This window comes from Neodiprion fabricii, chromosome 3, assembly GCF_021155785.1.
Source record: "Neodiprion fabricii isolate iyNeoFabr1 chromosome 3, iyNeoFabr1.1, whole genome shotgun sequence".
Lineage (NCBI taxonomy): Eukaryota > Metazoa > Arthropoda > Insecta > Hymenoptera > Diprionidae > Neodiprion > Neodiprion fabricii.
The window spans coordinates 35,316,136-35,330,342 of NC_060241.1; the positions used below are offsets into that span (position 1 = coordinate 35,316,136).

The window sequence follows — 14,207 nt, forward strand, 5'->3', positions numbered from 1 at the left end:
CGTTTCACTGACCAAACGTTTTTCATCTCAAACGAGATACGAAACAAACTTTTGATCAGACGTCGCTTTTAGTTTTTTTTTTTTTTTTGAAAAAACCACGAGAAATTTTATACTCTCAGTCTTAAATCTACATCCTTATGTTACGTGGATGATTTCCATCTTACTCGAGTACTTAAAGCTGATTGCCTCGAGGCCATTAGCCCAGCCGGTTCCTGACTATTTAGCTTCACGTCGAGAAAGCTTTTATTCTACGTCATTAATCTTCCCGCGGATTAATGCTGTGAACACCATAGGGTCTCCGGAGTTTTCAAGACGCTGCTCGAATCATTATTTACTTGTTTGCCGAGGTGTCTAGTTTTGAGAAAGAACTATACAGAAACCGATCAACTCCATCAGCATCTTTCGATGACAGTTTAAAAGCGACGGTCCGGTTACACTCGACTTATACTTGACCCTCTATCGCGCAAAGATTCGATTCCGAAAGGGAGAAGCGGGCAGAAATTCGCGAATAAGCGTCAATTTGATTACAGGTATTTCACAGAACCGGAGCCTCGATACGAAGAATCCCGAAATTGGGTTGAGTTGAGACCCAGGCGGATATTGAGCTTAGCTGCTTGAGTATCAGACTGTTCACAGCTGGTGAACAATCACTAATGCTCATAAATATTCGGGTCTTCAGTGCGGAACAAATCTAGTCCCTTTTCATTTAATTTTGCACAGAATTCAGGAAGATATCGTCGTGGAGGATTTTCAGGCGACTGAGACCGAGAGAAATCCGTTGAACCAATTTCCAAGGAACCTCTTTTTCGGAGACTTTCTTATTCCGTCTTGGGAAACGGTGAACAATGCATCGGGTTCCGAAGCCCCGCGTATCGCAGACTTCAAGAACTAATATTTCACTTTTATTTAGCCTCTCCCAAGTTCTCGAGAGCAGGCGCAGACGTGTGTGTCATCATCTTCAAACTTTCTTCGATATTCTCCTAATATTTTTCAAGGAGCTTCTGTTTGTCGTTGGTGCGACAGTGAAAGGCGTGCACACATCCACTATATCTCAGGGAAAACGTTATTCTTTATTTTTCGTCTACACTTTCCTGTTCACACTAAATTCGATCATATTCCTATCCCTGCATCCGTATCGCACACATGTACGAAGAATTCGGCTTTTTAGTGAAACTTTTTAAGCTTCGAGCGTAATTCTTCGGTCACTAAATGGACTGCAACAGCTCTGACGTAGATATTTTCTAATCGATTGAACCAGCGAGCCATTCAGCTGGTTAAACATCCCGGTTTCGTCGTGCAGGCAGCTGAAGCTCAATTGACAGAAATGTCGATAATATTCAAAGACAACTTTCCCCGCCCCTTCCATTCAGTTGGGAGATAACTCTCCCTCCCTCTTTCTCTCTCTATTTCTCTCTCGCTTGGACACGTTGGGCAAACATCAACGCGAGTATGACACACCTCGAATCTAACCACACGCCTGTTTTTCCTCCCACGCCCAGACAAATATTCGCGGTAATCCCTGTGATGCAGAAATTATGCATTAATTTATTGACACCTAACTGCCAGGCAACTACTCAAAATAAACCGGATCGCCAATATCGTCTTAGGCAGAATGATTCCATCAGTCGCAGCGCTGTTGTAACATCTACGGTACACGTCAGCTCGAATTCAAACACCGCGTCGACTGTGAGGAAATGGGAATAAAATTACCGTTTCATTTTCACCGAGAAATAATTCGCCCAGAGGTGGTGCAAAAACATTGTAGAAAAAATTATTTTTACTTATTTTGCGCCAGGGACCGCCGAAAGATCGACGTCTATGGACCTTGATTTCACCCCCAACTTCGTTTCCGGGTATAGCCATGAACTCGCGTCAATCATTTTCAAATTTTCTGGGTCAGAGATTTTACTCGCATCAGTGCGACTGGCCGATTTCACGATGGGGGTGTCGAGCTGAAAGACTCTACGTGTGAAAATAGATACGTGAAGTGCTCACGCTGGTTTGTGACAAATATTTTACTACTTACACAAGCGCGATGGATTCTTAATAATCCAATGTTTAATGATTATTTGAATTCAGTGGAGAAATCAATGAAAAAAATATATCAAATGCATAATTCGTGATGTGTTTGCTGCGGATAATTGATGTTAACTAGATTTCACTTTGGTTCTAACTGGTTCTAGATTTTTTTTTTCTTTCATAAGTGGCACGCAGGCCTTGCTTACATATACAAAGAGGCACAAGAGCGGATAGTTCTGAATTCTATTGGTTCGTCCCTTTCTAGGGGAGAGACACTTGTCTTCGTTCACACGAAGAGTCGTTGGCCTTCGACTTGACGTTCGCGGCATTGACTCGGATAGCTTACAATTAGCGAAGACTGCGGAGGCTTCTTTCTCTAAACGTCGTAACTTGACAATACATGGTTCGGTGCTCTTTGTCAATTTCCTCGTTGCCTATGCCGCTCAGGACTTCGAAACCTGAAGCCCTCGGACCCTCCAGGGATAAGCGTGTTTCACCGAAAGCCTCGCGACGGCGTCAGTTTCGGATTCTCTGTCCTTCAACGCTGCTTCGGGAGACGCAGAGGTTTTACCGAGAAAATTTCGTCGAAGAGTTTGTTCCGTAGTTATAACTATGCGAACGGCGTAGAGACGTCAGCGACAGTTTATCCCTCGGATATTCGAGCCTCAAAGTTTCTCTTGCTAAAGTTCTTGGTGCACTGTAAATTTTCAACCCGCCATCTCTCTGCACGGTGTCAATATTTACCCGCCATCGAGCCGTGGGCAGCTATTAATTAGTTGTTAACTATTGATTATCAGAAAATTTGCAGAGTATAAACTCGCACCTGCTGCTACAGTCATTATTGTACGTGAAGAAAAGCGGGTGAAAAGTTAGAAAATTCCAAAGCAAAAACTTGACGAACAGACATTTCATCAAGTATGCTCTTTGTCACAGGGATTCTCTGATCCACGGACAAACTTCCAAGAGTACGAGTGGGAAGAAAAGATTGTCCGGAAAGTAAAAAGGGTGTCCAATAAATGTGGAGAGAAATTTTTAACGAAGCAGAAAATGCAAACTGGAGATTTACTTCCGAACGGTAGGACAGATTCTGCTGATCGTGAACCGTGTTAAATTTCAAACCAAACTCGTGAAGAGAGTGAGCTTTGTGCTTTTGCGGTGTCACGGAAAATTTTCGGTTGGTCAAGGAATTATCATTCACTTGCTGGGCAACCGCGTACCTATATTTTCGGTATAATCCGGGTTCAAATCCGAATAAATTTATCGCGTACCTTCCTCCTTTTTCCACGGTATGATTAAGGACGACGCAAGCTTAATTCGTAACAATTTATAAGAGAAGTAGCGGTAATCCCTCCTGGTAACGGAAGCTACTAATTACGTGTGCCTGTCGCATATATATTGGATGAGGTTCGGTTGGTGCGGCCACAAAACACATGCTGTGTATGGTAGCGGTGTTTGCTCATTGTTAGGGTGACCACATGTAATGCGAAAGCTGTATTTACCAGATGTCGCAATACAGAGCGTCGTAGCTTTGTGCCGTCATTGGAGGTGCCGGTGATGCTCGCCAACGCGAGTGAGTAGTCCTGCACTCTGCGGAGGTGCGCTGTGCAAGCTCGGAGCTTTCGGTGCGACAAACAGACCAAACAGAGCGATTCGCAAGCCTCGGGATTATCATTTGTTAACGAAACTCATACCTGCCGTCCTCGGAAGTCAAACTGTTACATCAAAAGCGGTTGGCGGAGTTCCAGGTGACTCGAGGAACTCGTGGTAAAGTCTACCGCCCCTTTGACTCAAGCCTTCTCCCGGCTCCGCACCACCTCTTGTTGTGTCTCATAAATAAATTATCCTCGCCCACCCACCGATTTCCACGACACACTCGTTCTCCGTGTTTATATCGCAGGGTATTCTCAACTCGGTCTCAGACGGTCGTTTCGCGGGAGAAAAATAATTCTCCTCCAGCTCTCGTATGAATCGAACAGTACGACGGGTCTCATTACCTACCAGTCACTCCAGCCCCGCGAGCAGAACCAGTTCGATGCATGTAATGGAAATATCGAGCCTGATCCATTGATGGATACGTTTTTTATTCAAGGACTGGCACTCGAGCTTCGAAATCTTGAGAATCGAACCACTACAAGAATGTAAATAACGCAATATTGCCTGCTCGTTTTTCAATTCTTGAGAAATGAGCAATCCGTCAAGCTCGCGTCTTGGAGTCGAGATTCTTGAGATATTGGGCAAAATAGGATCACGATGAAAATCGCCAATTCCATATTACCGAAGACTCTTCTAGCAGATTCGAGCATTCCTAGTTTTCTAAGTTTATCAAGAAATCGCTTAAGAACCAATCGACTGACATACCGTATTCGCAAAGAGTTGGTGAAAGCACAAGCAGACTTGCTCTAAAGCTCGGACATTGTGAAAATGTCATATAAACTTATTTCTATGTGAAATTAAATACTGTCTGATTACAGATTACCGAGAAATTGCGATCGTTGTTTGAGGAATAATAAGATCGTTTCTCCAACACATTGTATGACCTGATCTAACCAGATCTAATTCGATGGTATCCAACCAGATTGAATTCTTGGTATAGATCCACCCCAGCATTTTCCCATGTGTTAAGGAATTTAATTTCCTTCGAGGGTATAATGCCACTGGGGCTTTAGGAAGACTAATGTTTTGAGTAACTGTAAGTCCGTGATTTCGAGACGAAGCGTTATCCAAAGAGTCGTCGCTGCCCTGGGCATTGAACGGCATTGAAAAGCTCTGGAACGAGGCTTGCGAGTCTATTTTACTCTGGGATAAAGAGACTTTGAGACTGGCGTTCTCGCCTTTGATGCCAAACCAGAGAGGTCCGGCCACCCACTTGATCACTTCCGGCTGAGTCTGTACGAACCGGTGGTTTTTTCCCTTTATATATACGAATCTGCGAGAGTCTATATAAAAAAAAACTAATAAAGACGTCCCGCCGACGTATCGAACGTGCTTTTCAATCGAACCAGCGCATCTAGCGCTTCGATTTCGCTATTTTTCACCCTCAAATATACCGAGAGAAAGAGAACGGAAGACAGAGAAACACCTGCTGCTGCCTCCCACACGAACGACTCCCGGCTTTGCCTTATTCTAATTTTATCCCCTCGACTTTTCGTTCAGATCGACCGGACGACGAACGCGACTTTCAATTTAACTCCGCGATTATACGCCGAAATTTCTCCTTTCGCTTTGCTATAGATTCTTCGCACAATAAAGTTTTTCATTCAGATTATAAGTGACAGCTTGATTTGTCGGTTTTGGACTCGATGCTTAATCCCTGCAGCGATAATTAGGGCAGCTTTTTGCTACGCTGTTGCTCTCCTCTCACTTTCGTTAATGGGAATTCCACTCACCGGCTCGCTCTTTTACCGCAGATAGTAAATTCAGACTCCCTTCTACAGGTTTGTGTGCTCACGGCAAATAAGCAGAGAAAAATTGGATACCCTCAGCCAGCCGAGCCCGCAGCTTTTCGTTTGTATGAAAATATTTGGTGAATGTGTTTTTCGTATCAATTTACGGTGATAAATTTCCCCGAAGAACTGTCGAAATACTTGGTTGATCTTCGGGTCGATCCCAGCTCTATATCGCTCGGCATTTCGAGCATACGCGAGTTGATTACGTCCTACACGCATGGCTTCGCGCTGTTAAATTCAGGGTCACAACGAAATTTCGCATTTGAATTCCTCAAAATTCTAAGGTTTCTCGGAGCAGATCTCAATTTTCTCTACACGTGGCATCTGTTTCAGCCCACGGTAATTTGATCAAAAGTCTAGATGCAGACATTTTTTATTCAGCCGTTATTACCGTGAAATACTTTGGGTAAAAAGACTTGGAGTATGCTCCTAAATAACAAATACTTAATATCAATCACACGGTACTCGAGCAGAAAAATTAGCATCAATTAACCGAGTTCAGCAGCGGAATTTCCACAATGGAAAGATAATAATGAGAGAAAACAATTGAACAAATCAAATCTAATAAATGAGTGAAAGCTGGCTGGAGAATCTGAATAAAACTGCCAGAAATGAACCTCGCCTTCTCTCTGCCTCGATTTTTATTTTCTCTCTTCTTTATATTTAGGATAAATTGACTCATTTGCAATTATGAATAAGAATTCAATCATCCGGAACGTTCGAGGCTTGCGAGAAAAAAAAAACATTGCCTCGTAAAAAATCGATTGTGCGAGAAAAAGGAAATGACAATAATAACGATACCAATTATTTTCCAGAGAGCTTTGAACGTCGGAAATAAGCAACGAATCCCGCATCTTCTTCAGACATACGTTCCGTATATCTCGCGAAACAGACCAGCGCATACGTTCACGGTTCCATGTTTAGAGTATCGGATACGGCTTGACACGGAAAATCGATCGATGACGTCAAGAAACCCCGCCGCGAATATATGAAGCGAATATTCGCTGTATGTACCGTGCGTCTTTCTTCCTTTAAACTTTCCTCCCTCAAACAAAACCGTGAGACCCGGCTGTATCTTTCTCTCCGTCCTCCTCGTCCCTCTCCTAAAATCTCACCTCTTCTTTCTTTACAACCCGAAGTCTGGATTCCGTAACTCCTAAGGTTTAGGTAGACGCCTCTCTCAGGCATGGAACGACTCCGAAGAATACATTCGACCCTTCACTCAACAGCCGGATTCTTCTTCGCTAAGGCTTGAAAAGACCCGTGGAATATTTCCCTCCGCGAACTTCCTCTCTGCATGCGCGTATTGATGGAAGACGTGGAAGGGGCGGCGTCTCTTCCTCTTCAAACAAATTCGCAAAATCAGATTTCATACCATTTATTCTCTCTCCCTGCGCGCCGCGTTTCTCATTTCCCTCGTGCGCTCACATTTTCCAAATCAACCAAACACTGATTTCGAGATCAACGAAATTGGTATTACACATTATCATGCCAAGAGGATCTTCTTGAACTTGTACACTCGGTGCAAAAATTCTTGACGACGGTTCAGAAAAGCGTGCAGTTTTATTTCCAACGTACAAGTTTCACGAGTCAACGAGAAGGACGATTTTTGCAAAAAGTATCTACGATCCTGACAACGTGTACCCGAAATGTCAGTTAACTTTTGCCAATTGCTTGTGAATTTTTCCGTGCGACTTGATTATGCACTCGGCACTGTTATCGCTGACAATAAGAGACTCACACTCTCCGATATAACCAGATCAAACGTTGACGGTAGCGGCGTGAAATTCTACGTTTATAATACGGGTGTAAAACGTGAACGAATTGTCGAGTTCATCTGCTTGCCGCACAAAGTGAGACTGCAGAGTTATCCACGGATACTTTGACAGAATTCAGCGTCCACGATGCGTGCAATCTCATTTGCAGAATGCATATCAGCGGATAGCCCGGACGAATGAGCACAAATTTCAAACGTGTCGAAATTAATCGAAATGCATACCGCGGGCGATAGAGGAACGCAACGAATCGAGATATGCGATTCGACGTGGTCCGGGATGCTCGCATCGGCGGAAGTGACAACGCTGTTCCCGAATCCCGTAGGACGAGTTGGGTTGTTCCCAGTTAGCCACGGAGAGAGTTCCCTTTGGTGTTGGCTAGTTGGAAACTGGATTACTCCGGTGGTCGGAGTTGAAAATGTATTTTAGGAAAGTTTCTATACAGTCGCATTGCACAATTGAAAAGCACCTGCGAGCCTCGAGCGGCGGGACAGTCGAGCTTTCGAGTCGACTTCTTATATAATCGCGGTCTGAAACTCGAGCGTCCGGTTCCGGTGGTATCGTCTCATTGAATAATTGCTTTCCGAAGAGAAGAAGCCTCGAGTTTTGCACTCGAAAGAAAGAAAGAGGAATTTTAATATTGAAAGGATTATTCGAATTCGCGGTAAAACGTTATGCCTGTAATAAGAAGCACTCGGTTGGAGAGCTTTCACCACCCGAAGTGGTTCACCAACAAGTTTTAATTTAGCCGATGGTCGATTAGAGGACACCCTTAAATCCTCACTGATTCGTATACGGATAACCGTGCAATCTGTGCGGGTTCTTTGAGCGAAGCTTGAAACGCAATCAAATTGACTGACTGAACGTGCGAAGAAGGAATCAATAAAGCTTAATTATATAAACAATACCGCGGGTATTTCATTTGCGAAAAATATTGCTATTGCTAGCTCAGTTTTGTAGCGAAAGCCTTTTGTTACCTTCACTTCTCTTTAAACTATAAATTTCATTCAAATTACATGCAAATTTTTCGAGACCAGCGAAATAAGACGACTACTAGTTTCGACGAGAGGCGGTTTTTGCAATTTAAATTTAATACTTGAAATATACCTCGTAAATTTAATATCTGGAAAAATAGAATGATGACACGCAGTGCATGGAAATGCATTTCGATTAGTCGATGACTCGTCATTTTTAAATCCGATTACACGTCTTTTCTGCTACTTTCGTTCAACGTTCATCTCAATTCCGACATTCTCCGATTAACCGTGAGCAATGATTTTGGAAAACGGACGTAAAGCGTAGAGCTTAAAAACGGATCAAGGCGTTTGTTTGATCTTCCGGTCTTTGAAAAACAATCCGGCAAAGCCAGTTTTGAGATTTGGTAATTTAGGAAGGTGGGTTTCGGGAGATGAGGAGCGGAGATTATACGTGCTGTCGAAAGACGGGCGAGCGATTACGTATAGAAAACAAAAACACACGATTCTCGTCTGGCACGTTTCCGTCGTCTTTTTAGTAAGACGAATTGATGACACGTGTGCAACGGGAGACGCTTTCACTTGTACGAGTCGTTTCGGAAGAGCTTTCGAGGCCTGGCCGGCAATAACAGCCTTACTTTTTCAGTCCCGCGTGGAGGAGCGAACGTGTCGGGCATGTGGGCCGTGGGTAGAAATAGACCTAACCTACTCGAATTTCGATTCAATTTCAACTACGTGCCGCGCTCCAAAATCCACGAATCGTATATTTTTCATTCAAGAGGAGAATTCAAGCAACGCTGCACCAGCGACAGTCTTTATGATCGCGACACGCAAACGCAAAGTGCTGGTTCAAATTGTACGCGATTTACACAAGTGTGTAGAGAGACTCGCTCAAAGAGACGACTGACTGCGGATTTGCTTCAGCGAACGAGCTGCCGCCGCTGCTGTTGCTTGAGAAATAAAATACGGCCAAATTTTATCCAACATATTTTAATTGCGAGCGTATAATAACTCAAAGCTTCACGACTGCAAGGCTCGTGAATGTTAGAGGTGAAATTCTTGTTACCGGGGAAAATTTTATTCTGATTTATAACTCGTTCGGCGAGAAATGTTACACGCAAATGGTAAACGGAATCATCGACCCGGTAGCGTGCAGGTACATATCGAAATTAACGGCGGTGTGCACTCCCCGCCTGTAATTAAGGCCTGCCTTAATTAGCAAGGAAGCTCCTGAAACGCGTGGGTACGAGTCACCCTGTCACATCATCGGCAATGATCCCCATTCCACGGGTTCGGTGTAGATACTCGTAATATTTATGTAAGCTAACAGCTAGAACTGACAACGAGCTTTCAAGTTCAATCAACTTCTTCGGGCGTAGACCCTCTTCAATTATCTACGCATTTGAATAAGCATTTTCGCACTTATCACTGTCAATTTCAGTCGTTATTTATTCATCTTCTAGCCGCTTGTTATATGCGTATATATATACATATATATACGCTGCGCACCCTGAGCGTAGGAACACCGACAGAATTTTTCAAATATCTCTCTCGCCGTACGGCAGCGCTGCGACTCTTGGCAACAAAAAAAAAAAGCAAAAACAGAAGAAGAAATTCACGCCGAAATCCAGAAATAAAACGTGCCGGCACACGCGGACTTTAGTGAAATCAAGTTCTGGAGACGGTTTCAAGTCAAATTCGTGGTCATGATTTATTCCCGGGCTTCAAGTCGTATACTTTACGCTTCATCTCGGGACAGAAAATCGTCAGGTTTTAAAATGATTTAATAGAAAACGCTGGATTTACATCATAATTAAGCTTCTATTCTTCGTAAATCCAATAGCACTGAGCTCATTACAGTTTTGACCTATGAAAAGCTTTCACGAGATAATATATTGACTGCAGTAATTGATCGTCGATTGCAGGGCGTTAACTTGCAGCAAATAAACTGCAAATTTATGACACATGCAAAAATGTCTGAAAACAATAATCGCTCCTGCGATTTGTACGAAAAACGTTGAGGCTACGCAATTTAAGTCCTTGAAATTGCAAGGGCCTTGCAAGATTCCCTCAACGGAATAATTAAAATGACATTTGCAAAAGAAGAACGAGAAGAGATACAGATGTTATAAAAGTTAGAAGGACCTGAGACTGACGTGAGGGAATCCAAGTTGAAGAAAAGTAAAAAGGAATACGATAAAAATTCATCATATACAAGGAAAATATTTTTGAGTAAACTTATTACGAGAACGGAGCGTCTCCCCCTCCGACTATGATTTAAAAGTACCGCGTGTATAAGAGGGTGAATATAGGGTATATAATCTAATGGACTGTGCGATCCAATCTCTTCTTCGTAACCACGGCTGATTGAATTTTTCCAGTTAATCGGGGGCAATTTAAAAAGGTCAAGTGAATGCGATTTTAAAGCAGTCGCTTTGTCCGACTGACTGGCACTCGGACAAATCGATCCTAGGACATATCTAGAGGCTAAGAATCGCCCTTAATTCCGACGTTTCATCGTCTGCGTGTGTAATTCCTGACGGAGAAAGATAATTTGTGCGATAATCGCGTAATAACACCGTGTTGCGTACTCCGCTTTCATATTACAACATTCTTTTCCTTTCAATTAATTCTTTTCTCTTATCGATCGCAGCGTATTGAAAATAATCCGATAAAGTTTCTCAATTATCGAGAGGGACGAGGAGGCGGCGACGTCTTCGTTTCGACGGTTTCGACTCAACGAGTGCAGGACAAACCGATAATAAACGAGAGGTGGTTGGAAGGAGGGAGGTATAAGGACGAAGGACCGAGAGGGTTGCGGGTCGAGAGTCAAAAGACCCGTCAAGTTTTCCCGGAACCCTTCCGAGAGACTGCCTTAATTTAACTTCTTCTCATCCTTCCTTCGGCGTCCTCCGACCGTCATCGTATACGCTCAATATTAAATTTGGCTTAAAACGAGGATCCCCGCAAACGTCTCACCGTCAACGAACAGACCGGAATTTCCCTTCGACGGATATAATGGAGAGAGTCGAGGACGAGAGGACTTGGCATCGACGCTTTTTCGGTTGAAGATGACACGGGTATTCGCTTGGAATAAATCCAATTGACGTGATTGATATAAAACTACTTAGGTACCTACCGTTTTATCCATCACCCTGGGTTCAATTTTCGCGTCAGCTCCGATTGCCGGTAAAATGGTTACCCTGACCTAGTCGTTCCTCGGTCCGGACCGAAACTCACCCCTTTTCTTCACCCTCGCAGCTTGGAGAGCGTTATTTTTTATTTTCTGCTTCTCGCGATAAAACTTGACATTTATTTACACAAGTCCGTTCCAAGATCATGACGATTCGCTGCTCTTTACCATTTATCACCAAAGCGTCGTGAGTTTATTTCGAACTGTATTTTCTACCGATTATTCCCCTTTTCTCTCTGATATCTCTGAACAAGGTACGATATCGCTCTCCGTAGTAACGAGTGGAAGAGATGCTTGACTGCAAGAAAAAACCTGCTCTTTAATCTTAAATTATAACTCTAGTTTAACCCTAATCGGGAAATCCGGCTGTTCTTTGACAGGAATCGACAACCGACTCTCTTCGGGTACATTTAGGTGAGAATAAATCGCAACGGGTTTATGAAACGGGGGCTTGGAAGCTGTGCGAAAGTTGTACGTGTGTGTGTTTAGAGTGCGAGGCGGGTAGATAAAGTAATTTTCCCAGTTTTCATTTGCCTTTCGTTGATTCGGCCGCATTTTAAATCGGAGTTACAGCTAACGAGATGTGTGTATATATTTTTTTTACGCTACCTGAAAGCTTCGTTAGACCGACGGAAGCTCGGCCGGTTTACGCGTTGACCTGAATTAATATTTCACCGGAAACAACAACGGGGCCTTAATAATTTTCAGGACTCTCACCAGGCTCGGTTATATTTGTGCTTCGCGTTGCTTTTTCAGAAATATACTTTTACACTTCGCATCCCTGACACGTCAGTGATTGTTGGAAAAAGCTCTTTCGTGAAAATTTCACCGGCACTGTACAATTTCACTCAAGACAGCTTCTGATGCAGTTTATAACTTATCGGTTTTCGTGGGAATTCAACTTACTTGAACTTCGAGAGCTGTGCTTGAAACTTACTGATTTGCTCAGTGACAATTTGAACAAAGAAATAAATGAACAAAATTTTAGTTGTGGAATCCTAAAGATATTTCGTTGCAGGAATATTCGTAAAACTACTTGCTTAATGAATAATTACCGAACGAAATCAGTTTCGCATCGTGGAAAATGCGTCGCGTTAAAACGATCGCGTAACCGGCGATAAAAAAACCGATCGATTTGAAATCAAGTTGGGACAGAAAGTATCCCCGAATTCATCCCATATCGGGTATGAATAACGTTCCGAAACTTCGTTGGAAACTCGGTTACACGTCCATCGATAAATGATTTTCCGGGCTTTGGGTGCTTACAAAGATTTTCCGGGAGGATTCGCGGCAGATGCCCATCAATCACGCCTCACTCCGCAAGCTTCGATGCTTGCAAGCTCAGCTGAGAATTCGGAACGAAGCCGTCCAAATTCTATGTCAATTGGCCCCTGCATGACCGGCGAAATATTTATCGCCTCTGCACAGAGACAGCCGGCGATAAAATCCCGGCCTGCTTCGGAGGAAGCTTTAATCATTGGGCCAATTGAGCCTCGCCTCGGGACGAGACGGGAACGAGCGAATTCTGCTGTTATACGCAGGCAAAGTCAACGAGCTTACCGTGCTTCGCGTAAGTCGTGTAGTGCGGATGATGCCCGTGCTGGGTTCCCCCAATTTCCGTTTCCTCCTCGCCGAGGTCCATCTTCATGCGGCTACGGGATACGATCACTGGACAATTCCCTGGGGAGGAACCTGCTGCCGCCTTTCGGGATGCGTGTCTCTGCTTTTAAAGCACACTTCTTTTTCGCCGGCAATTAATCTCGGCGCACACTCAACTCGTTACGCAGCAAAACCACTCCTTGCACTGTGAAAACTCTTTGAAGCTCTCTTTTTCTTTTTATTTTATCTAACCGGTAAAATTCACCGAACTTTCGAGAAATCCTTGCGGTACTCGACGCTTTATCATTTGGAATAAAAATTTCAATTCCCGCACTTTTTACATAAGCTTTATATTATTTTATCGTTACTTAGGGTCGATTAATGGGCAACGAATTTTGCTTTCAATTATTTCTTCCATCCACTCGGTTTACAGACGATTTTTTCAAATATTTCTTACGTATGATATCTTTTCCTTCTCTTTCACCGTGTGATTAATTATTATATTTTCAATAAATACTGGATTGTCATCGCGTGCAGCACACGGCGTTAATTATAACGATAGTTACAACCGGCCGGTATTATAGGCAACAGATATTTTAGATTATACTTCGATTTATTACATCGATATATTATAACAAGTTGTAAAAATTTTAAGTCTTTATTTTTTTAATATCTCTCCCCTCGCAATGGTGCGATTTTATTTTTTTAATTTTTTATCTTTCTCGGGTGTATTTGGTTGTCTTTTTATCTCTTGTGCGATTTAAAAAAATAAAAAAAAAAAAAACACACACAAACACCCTCCGTTTTATCGGACGCACTTACGGTTATCGGACCGTTGAAAAGTTATTGCGGCGGTGGCGAGAAGAGGGGCGAAGGTGAGAGGGGATGAAAACTTTCTCGTCACAATTGTACAAGCTCGCTGCCGAGAAGCGGATAGTTAAAAAAACGAAACGTTTTTGGTGAACGTGTGTAGCGAACGAGCTTGACGGATCAGATACAGAAAAAATGTAGAAATTGTCGCTTGTTTTAAAGAAAAGAAAAACTTTCGTCGTATATTATTGCTCGTTAAATAAATGCCGGCAATGTCAATAACGCAGGTACAGCAGTGGAGGATAAATTTCCGTCAACATGCGTCGCGACGCCTGTACGTCGTCGCAGGCGTCGGAGGGACAGAGCGCTGATTCGGCGCAACGATTTAACG

At 43.2% G+C, this 14,207-nt stretch overlaps 1 protein-coding gene across 6 annotated transcripts in view; it reads right to left on the bottom strand.

The window, feature by feature from the left end:
* LOC124177458 (KH domain-containing, RNA-binding, signal transduction-associated protein 2-like) overlaps window positions 1-13,716 on the bottom strand; it is a 124,477-nt gene extending 110,761 nt beyond the window's left edge. For 5 of the 6 annotated variants that reach the window (XM_046559835.1, XM_046559833.1, XM_046559832.1 and 2 more), the window contains exon 1: window positions 12,968-13,712. In XM_046559835.1, the coding sequence (XP_046415791.1) occupies window positions 12,968-13,055 (88 nt within the window). In that variant the 5' untranslated portion in view covers window positions 13,056-13,712. Of the gene's footprint in view, window positions 1-12,967 lie in introns of all 6 variants that reach the window. The other variant, XM_046559838.1, reaches the window with a different exon arrangement.
* Window positions 13,717-14,207: the final 491 nt, after the last annotated feature.